The sequence below is a fragment of the Gavialis gangeticus genome, unplaced genomic scaffold (assembly GCF_001723915.1).
Source record: "Gavialis gangeticus isolate Ggan-Ray unplaced genomic scaffold, GavGan_comp1, whole genome shotgun sequence".
NCBI classification, from domain to species: Eukaryota; Metazoa; Chordata; order Crocodylia; family Gavialidae; genus Gavialis; species Gavialis gangeticus.
This window is the reverse complement of record NW_017729009.1, coordinates 6,293,534-6,303,311: the sequence shown is the minus strand read 5'-3', so window position 1 is coordinate 6,303,311 and position 9,778 is coordinate 6,293,534. Positions and strand designations below refer to the sequence as shown.

Below are 9,778 nucleotides of genomic sequence, written 5' to 3'. Positions count from 1 at the left end.
TGTCTACCTAATCACTGTATGTATGTGTTTGAGCTAATGTTTGTGTATGTATGTGTATGTGTATGTATGTGTTTGAGCTAATGTTTTTTAGGCTTAAATTGCTTAATACACTTTGGGCATTTTGTACAAGTTTCTGAATAAGAAAACATCAAATCTAAGGGATCCTAGCTGAAGACTGAATCTAAAATTGAATGATTTCCTTAGTAACCTGTGACTTCACAAAACTCAGTCTCTTGTACATTTGTAGTTAAACATTTGAATGTCAGGTGTCCCTTTGTCATCCTTTACCATTTCTGATATTTAGACGTTTGCTTTGAAAATAGCCCTGCTGTTTAAACAAGAGATACAGTTATTGAATAAACTGCTACCATTTTAGCTACAGTACAGGAATGAGGCAGTGCAGTGCTGCCAGACGCCATTTTAAGAATCCTGCATAAATAGCATAGCTACCGATGAGTAAGAGACTGTTATAGGTGAGTGCTTATACAAAGCTGCTATTTATTCAGCAATGGCATGCTAATATATTTTTTTCCAATTTTTATTGAATGCAGTTTTTTTGAAATCATGATTTATATTTGCTACTCACAAATGTAATCTAGGAAGGGCAGGAATTATCTTTAGGATGACATTTAATTTTAGTGCTTACAGATTTAAATCAGTATTTTTTTAATTAAAGGAAGAAAGATTTCCATAAATGTATGGTTCTTGTGTTTAAATTAATGTGCTAATTCCCATATGTAAACCGAGAATATTGTGCATGTGGGCATTGGCTGTTCTGAGTGGTTTTCCATATCTATCAGATTTTCTTGGTTAAATGTCAAGGTGCAGTAGTTCATCTGAAACTTTTAATTGCTCTTTGTATTTAACATAGGTTAAGAGCAGCTAATATTTTACACATGTAAATTTTGAGATAAATATTACCACTAATAGAAATGATCTTTCCTTTGTAGAAAAGGCAGTTTTTTATTTAGTTGTCTGAAAGTACCAGTTTGAATTACATAAGCAACTGTTTAGCTTAAAAGGCTTAAAAATTATTCAGGTAAGTTCATAAGGCAATTTTGTGTTAAGCAGAAATGTCCTGTTTGTTTGTAACCCTCATTTTTTTACCTGAATATCTCCACCTACCCCCTATGAAAGAGAACCTCCATCTCAAGCCCTTTTCATGAGACACGTTAAAATAGTTTGCATGAAACAAGTTAATTTTAACATTTTAGGAGATCAACTTTCATTTTTATGCAAGAACTGTCAATATAGGTATAGGAGCTTTTAAATGAAGAATCTGTGTTCTAGTCAATTAACAATGAAGCTGGCAAAGCTTATATTTCAGTTACTAGTTTCTTAAAATATATTCCTTTCCTTTGTTTTGTAAGGAAATAGCAGTTGCTTTGAGAATGACCCAGGTTAAATATTGTACTCAGCTAGGTACTTAGTCAGATATATATCACTATCATTTCCGATATGTAATCCTAGCCATCACATTCTCAGCTATACCTAAAGTAATGCATCTGATCTGAGAAAAGTGAATTAACAAAAACAATCAGAACTGCACATATCAGGTCTTTTCCAAATGTGACTTTATAGGATAATCTAATCTGATCTCCTGGTTATTGTGTTCCTATAGTACTGGCTCTTGATTTACGCTTATTTTGATGCAAGGGTTTTTTTCCTTATTTTGCTGTGTGAAACTGTAGCATAATTGTCTTTAGGGATCTACTTTCTTTGAGTTATAGCATTTGAATTTTTTTTTTTTTTTGCTGAAGTGATGCTGCTGGTGAAATTACTGAATTTGAAGGTTTAAAGCGTTTTCAGAATATTGCTTTTTGTAATAGGACACACAGAGCTGAAAAGATTCATGTCCATATGTCCTGGGAAAAGTTTCTCTAAACTTACTGTAAATTACCAGTATTTATTTACAAACCTAGGTCTTTAGGACACCCCACCCATTAAGAAGTACCATTGCTCACGTGAGTCTTAATGTATTCCAGTAACACAAGCAGTATAAGATACTTCTGAAGTTATTTTATTGCTGTGACTTTTTTTAAATGTTTCATAGCTCCCTTTAATCCACTTATTTTTATTTTTGTTAGTATCAAGTAAGTATTTTCTTTATCATCCAGGATCCTGTGACATTGTATTTTAAATTTTTGTGCCTTTTGTTTTTCATATTAAGAGTGGTAAAGTGTGGTATTATTTAAAAAATTAGAATTTCTATCTGTTCTCTAGGGCTCAACCTTCAATAATTTCATTCTGCCAATGATCTATGAATTATGTATTAGGTACTTCATTAAATTTGGTTTCAGTTATGGTAAAATAAAAGTACAAATACACATAATAAAAATGCAAAAGCAGTATGAAGTAGTGAATGCATTTCTGAATGCAGAAAGTTCTCTTGAGTTTCAAAACTTGAGATAAACATCTGTCAAGTCTGATCTTTGTATTTATTTATATATTATTCAGAGCTGCATCAAGTTAAATTTTGGAATCATTTAGAAAAAATACTTTTTTGACTTTTGCAGTTCCAAAAGATTTATTTATACCTTTTTAGAAGGTGATGAGGAGCAAATTGAGTGCTTTTAGTGACTTAAAAAAGAAGAAAGATAAATGAGAGCCAAGCAAATGAGGCTTGACTTATGGCATCCCAGCTGTTCTAAGCTTGGACTCATGGGGCATGTTCATATACACATGTTCTAGTGGAAGCTGGGGGTGGGGGCGGGGGACACACGCTTAATTAGAGCGGCTCTGAGAGCCACTCTGATTACAAAGTGCCTGGAGGGTCTCATGTATCAGCGTCCCTGTGCTTCAAAATGGTGGTGGGGGTGCTTTATCTAAAGCTTGTTTGATGAGCTTTAGATAAAGCGCCCCCACGGCCATTTTGAAGCACAGGGACACTGATACGCAAGACGGAGAGGCTGGCTGGAGCGCGGTAATTACCACATTCCAACAGACTCAGTTATTGAGTGTGCTTTGATGTGCTGTAATTGCAGCGCGTCAGAGTGGCCTCTGCACTTGTCTGTAGCAGGAGCGGGCAATTATTTCTAGTGGAGGTCTGCTTACTGAGTTTTGGCAAGCCATCGAGGGTGGCATGACAGGCAGCTGGGGGCAATTAAATATTAATTTTCTTAATTTTCTAGAGGCCCCGCGGGCTGGATAGAATGGCCTGGTGGGCCACATCTGGCCCACGGGCTGCATTTTGCCCACACCTGGTCTATAGGCACCCATGTGTGCCAAAACCTCTTCTGACCTGTAGCACCGCCCCACACACACTATTTCAGTGAGAGATGGCTATACAGTTTTGCTAATGTACCTCTTTCCTTATGTGCCACACCTTTTTTTCCAGTCATGACTCTCAAACAGTTCATCCTCTGCTTTTTACAAGGGGCTCCACTATGCAATCTGTTAGGCTTCTGTTATGCCAGACTGTGTTTCGATTTTGTGATCTGGACAAATACCCATGGGGGATTTGATTGAGATTTGTGTGGCCTAACCCATATCTGAACCTCTACCTCCAGTTTTTGAAAAGAGATAGCTCGCTTTATTATATCGCTGCTTTATTCCTGTGCTGACAGAAGTAGTGCATGTTACTATTATGTATAGTAATCTATTATGTAATCGATTACTATTATGTATAGTACATTATTCCAATTTGGTGATGGCATTTCTTAAAAAGATAGGCAAAAAACCAACCAAACAAGCAAACAGAGAAACCCAAATGTAATGCTTAATTTCAAATGTTCCTATAGAAAAATGCAGCAAAGCACATGTAGCAGTAGTACAGAATATTGTTTTCAGTGCTTGACAGTTCTAAAAACGGAAGTTTCTCTTTAATAGTTGTAGTTTATAGCATATTTACGATAACGTTTTCCAGACATGATGGATCCTGTCAGTTTTGTGTTTTCCACTAAAATAAGCAAAGTGTGTTCTATACTTAAAAGATTTGCTGGTGAAATAATGTTTGGAAGAAGTGTGGAAAAAGTAAAAAAACTAACCAACATTGCTATGCCAACACAATTTTTTACTATACAGAGTTTAAACTAGCAAAAAAAAAGTTCTTTACCATTATATAACAACTTCTGTGCAAGATGCTTTTTAGGTTTATTGACAAAAGAGCTGTTACTGGTACAGTAGAACCTGAATTTTTCATATATGGCTGGATTGCAACCTGCTTGATTCACAGCAGATTGCTGAATTAGGAACAAGCCACTCAGCTCTTTGCTTCAGCCTATATCTCTATAGGTTTTCCAATTAGCTGGAGCACAGCCACAGTCCCACACAGCTGATTGGAGATGTGGTGCCCTTTGGAATAAGACCTGTAGCAAACAGCTGGTGCATCTCCACAATCCTACACAGCATTTGGTGCAGCTATATGACCCCTTCCTAGTTCACAAACCTTCGTTTCACAGGGGAGGGAATTTAGGAACCTATGCCTGTGAAGAATCTGGGTTATAATGTATAAGCAGCATCTTTGCTTGGGGTGCTTGCTGTTATGGGTTTTTCTCAGTTCTATCTGTAACAACCAAACCACAAAACTTGCATGCAAAGCTATAATCTTATTAAATTGCTTTTTTTCTCCCTTCTATAAAGATGAATCCAAACTGAAAAAAGTAGACCCTTATTTCTCCATCAGTGATACCAGTGGGGGAAGTGATAAAAGTAGGCAGGTTAGAGGTTTTTACCACCTTGTGTCATCCAATCCTACTCTGAATAAGTAGAAGTAAGTCTGAAAACGTTTGGAGGGCATGGTGTTAGATGTCCTGTTTCTCTCTTTTACACTTCTGCTGTTGGTAATTGCTACCTGAGGTTACTGAAGGTGAATTTTGCTATTTACTTTTTTTCATCCTATTGTGGAGCTTAGCTTTAAAAGTTGTCATCATCTATAAAGTTAATTATTAGGCCCTGAATTTGCAACTTTAGTTCTCTGCACATATGGATGCATTCCCTACTTGTACCAATTGAAGTTAGTTGGACTTTAGATAGACATATAGGAGTCCATTCGTACATTGTATAGGAGGCCTTGGATTAGGAACTATTTGGGATAGGAGCCTGGTCATGTCTATGGTTGTCTAGTATCAATTATAATTTGTAATAATATGCACAATCTTCAGTGAATATTGGGAGACAAGTCCCATTAATATTAAAATGAGCATTACTCAGGTATATACTGTGCAAATGTGACAGGCAAGATAGTTTCCCTTCTGTTCAGATGGTGCATGTTCTAGCCAGCAAAAGCTAACCTTTCTGGAAGGTGTGCCCCATCTTAGCCTGCACCAGCCCTGGGTGCCACTCCAATCCCTTCCTTTGCCCGAGTTGCTGCTCTGCTTTCTGCTCCCTACCCAATATTCTTTCCATGCCTCCTGCCCTATCTGCTGCTGTGTTGCCTACCCCTCCCTGATCTGCCATGTGTCACACAACAAGACCTGTGCATGTGTCACAGGTTGGCCACCCCTTTTTTAGTGGATATTAGATAAAGCTATATTAGATTTCTGGCTGAAAATATTTGACGCCAGCACTTGGCGCTTTTATGAAGGAACTTTAAATATAAAAGTAACATATTATAAATCTCTAATTCTTGTAGCTTGGCTGAAGAGGAAATAAAGGCCGAGCAGGACGTGGTGGAGGGGATGGATATCTCCACTCGATCCAAAGGTGAGTAAGAAAACATTTATCTGTATTCTAGAACACAGGGGGAAATTGGAAGTCTTTGTTTAAAAGCAGCGATGCAGCATGTGATCTGCAGTGCACCTAAATAGATGGAAGGCATAAATCCTTAAATGGATATTACCCTAATTAATAGAAAAATATTATTTCTGTTTTTTAATATTGTTTTTAAGAGGACTATGCATTATTGACTAGTTTTATTAAGAATAATACTCTGAACATATTGTGTTTGAGTACATTCAGTTGTCTCTCCTACTTGCCAGCAATCAAAATTTGATCTGGACTTTCAGAAGACACCAACCTCTAGTGATCTGTGCTCATTGTTACCTGTTTCCTTGGAAGTAATTCTTTAATTCAGAATAGCAAAATGAAATAAAAAAAAGTTAAAAAAAACATGTTAGCAGGTCCTGCAGTAATCAGTCATAACTCTAGGAAAAATTAACTGTAAATGTGAAATTTGCTGTCTTCACAAAAAATCAATCTTGTGAGTGACTAATGTCAGTTAGGGATACTCTGTTATCCTGACAGAAGCTATCTGTAGAATTTTAAAGAACTAAATCTCCATCCCTTGTGTCTATGGGCCTATGTCAATGAGATAGTCTAGGGGAGGGAGCAGCAGCCTATGACCCCTGGACCTCATAGGTCTGACCTGGTCCATGGATGCATAGGGGATCCAGCAGAAAGTTGCCTGCCCAGTCTTAAGCATCTCCCTCCACAGTCATCCATTCTCTTGCATGTGCGCTTGCCTCTCAGCCTCTTGAAGGCTCAGATCGAGTGTATAGAGGCTGGATATCTGCAGTGAGGATAAATGCTCACTTGGTGTTGTGGGGGGTGGTAAGAGATTTGCAGCACACAGGTTGCAAACTGCATTCTGCAGTGCCAAAAGGTTGCCAATCACTAGTGTAGGATAACCCTGTTTCAGTGTAAAAAAAGCTGCATCCACATGATACAACCCATTGTATTGATGTAAATCCAAAATAAAGGGGGAAATTTTACCTTGGCTTGATCCAAGTTTAATTTTCTTCAGGACAAGGGACTTTGGACCAAGGTTTGTACGCTTGCAACTTTGCCTCCTGTGATACATCTGTAGGTAGGTGTATGAGCTACCTCTTACGCAGTTTTATACTCTTTCCAAACTTGGCTGCTCTGTTTACCCACCTGACCTCTACTGTTTAAGGGCCATTGCAACAAGATGTCACCTTCCTGTTGAAATTCTAGCACATGCCCAGGTTCTTCTTTGCTATGTAGATTCTCCAGGGATAAATACTTTGGTAGCTAAGGGCACTTTACATGTGCTCCAGGGGTGGAAGGGGGAGGCGTTTTAATTAGAGTGGCTCAGAGAGCAGGTGCTGCAGCATCTCATGTATCAATGTCTTTGCATTTCAAAATGACGGCGGGGTGCTTAAACTAAAGCTCATGGAACGAGCTTTAGTTCAAGCACTCATGCCACCATTTTTCACCGCAGAGACGCTGATACGTGAGATGCGGGAGGCTACTGAAGCACGGTAATTGCCATGAGCAGGCTTTGTGCTCATGTACAGGTACCCTCAGTGACTGCACAGTAGTTGTAACTATGTTTCTTTCAAAAGCATGGCTCGGCATTTTTATTCTTGTATCTTGTGTTTCAACTGGGAATTTTAAACAAGCAACATATATTTCTAAAATTGTGTTAGGTTCAGTCTCCAAACAAGTGAAATTTCCTTAAAAAAATCTCTCCTACTTTAAGAAGGCATTTTACAGGCTTTGGAAAGCCCTAAAACCAGTCATATAGAAAGGTGTCAATCCAGATTTGAAAAGCCTCTAGGTGTCTAGTTCACTTTTCTATATGACCCCAGGGTATATGGATATGGCCTACATTTGAAGATGTCCTTTAACTCAGCTTGGGTCCGTGCTGTGGTAATGTCTTGTCTATCTTACCGGGGTGTTGCTGCTTTAACTATAAACCTCATCTGATTGATTGTGGACCATTTTCCAGTCTTATATAGGTCATTCTGGATCTTATCCCTGCCCTCCAAATGTCTGAAACTCCACTCAACTTGGTGTAATCAGCAAATTTGCTGAACGTGCACTCAGTGTTGTTGTCCAAATCATTAACAAAGGTGTTGAACAATACTGGACCTGAAACAGACCTCTGGGGATCAGTCCACTTGATTCCACTTCCCAATTAGACATTCAGCTATTGACAGTTACTCATTGAGCATGATGATCCAACTGGTTATGTATCCAGCTTGCAGTACTTTACTCTGTATTTCTTTAGCTTGTTAATGAGAATGCTGTGAGAGATGGTGTCAAAAGCCTTGTTAAAGTCAAGGAGTATCGCATCCACTGCTCTCCCCACCATCCATAGAGCCTGTTACATTTATAGAAGGAAATCAGCTTGGTCAGGCATGACTTCTCTTGGTGAATCCATGATGGCTGTTCCTGATCACCTTGTTCTCTAGGTGCTTCAAAAGAAATTCCTTGAGGACCTGCTCCATGATCTTTCCAGGTATCAAAATCATGCTAACTGGTCTGTAATTCCTCTGATCTTCTTCTTTTCCTTTCTTAAAAATGGGCACTATAGTTGCCTTTTTCCAATCATCCAGGAGCTCAACTTTGTGAATTCTCAAAGGGGATAGCTAATGGCTCTGAAATTACCTCAGCCAGTCCTTTCGGTACCCTAGGATGCATCCCACATGGCCACAGTGATTTGAAAGCATGTAGCTTCTCTACGTAATCCCTTGATCTGTTCTGCTGTTACCCTAGGCTTTATCTTCTTCCCTGTCTTTGCTGCCAGCTGTCAACTTTCCTGTCTGCTGCTGACATAGTTGGTGATGGTCCTGCTTTGAGCAGGGGCTTGGATTAGATGACCTCCTGAGGGTCCCTTCCAACCCTCATTTTCTACTTTTCTAACTGTCCTTGTCATCTGATATCTGCCTCTATTTGTGAAGACTGAAATAAAAAAGGCATGAAATACTTTGGCCTTCTCTGTATCATCTGTTAGATGTTGGGTTAACAGAGTTTAATTATCTTTTTTTAGAAAAAGGCCAGAAATATCCTTTGAACGATAATAATAATGATAAAAATAATAACAATGACAATAGTATGGTAGGGCCATTACCTTCAGGCCTCATTCAGAAGAACAGGGTGAAATCATGTTGAGTTCCTACCATTTGAAACTTGTGTTGTTGAGCTGAAGATTGGTTTCTTTTCAGTTCACATCAAGGCAGTATATATCCACATTAGAAAAGACTTGAATGTAAGAGATTTAGAACCCATAAAAAACAGAAACTGTTATATACAGGATTCTAAGACTACAGGATAGATCTGTGTATGTTCCTTGCTACTCATTTTCATGTTCTAATGTTAATTTTGCTTTATGCATTTTACCATGTGTCTACATAAGCAAATTGACCAACATAGTTATAATGGATTATTTCACTAAAACCATTTATCCTGTGTGGACAACCACTAAATTGGACAGTTTTGTTTTTGTTAATGTATATTTTAGCTGCATTTCTAAATGTAGGCAGGCAAGGACTAATGTCATAATATTTCAGAGAAGCTGGTTCTTCAGTTTGTTCTTCTATAATTTTGCACAGTGTTTTACAGCTATTAAGCACATAATCCCTACATCCTACATCAGACAAACAGAAAATGAGGATAATGAACAAATAAGGGGTTCAGAAAATAATGGGCAAGATTAAAAATATAGATAATATCAGGTCTATTTGACACAAGTGCATAACAAATTTAACAATTTAGTTGAACTCATACTATAAATATCCTTGTTTTAGTCTAAGTTGCTTATTTTGATTTGGGGTAAACGGAATCCAATTCAGTTAAGCTAAAGTGAAATAAACCTGGTTTAAACTCTAATAAGTCTCAACACAATCTTTTGCACTAGTCTGAGGCCTTGTTTCAACCTGTTAGATTAAGTTACCTGACCAGACTTAATTAAAACCCTCTAAAACTCTAGTTAAGATCAGTCAAGCCTTAGAATGTGTTGAACTACCCAAGTAGTGACAGAAGACAATACAAAGGGACTAGAGAAGTTGGAAATGGAGACAGGAAATAAGATGAGATCCAACATGGAAAATGCAGGTTAAAGCAACCATGGAAAATAAACTGAACTACAGAGTGT

At 38.0% G+C, this 9,778-nt stretch overlaps 1 protein-coding gene across 15 annotated transcripts in view; it reads left to right on the top strand.

The window, feature by feature from the left end:
• The window catches only part of ZMYND8 (zinc finger MYND-type containing 8), a 114,494-nt gene that overhangs the window by 9,298 nt on the left and 95,418 nt on the right, over positions 1–9,778 (top strand). For 8 of the 15 annotated variants that reach the window (XM_019509873.1, XM_019509861.1, XM_019509874.1 and 5 more), the window contains exons 2-3: positions 5,573–5,643; positions 6,683–6,745. In XM_019509873.1, coding sequence (XP_019365418.1) covers positions 5,573–5,643; positions 6,683–6,745 — 134 coding nt within the window. Of the gene's footprint in view, positions 1–454; positions 474–5,572; positions 5,644–6,682; positions 6,746–9,778 lie in introns of those variants that run through there. The other 7 variants (XM_019509875.1, XM_019509872.1, XM_019509865.1 and 4 more) reach the window with 3 other exon arrangements.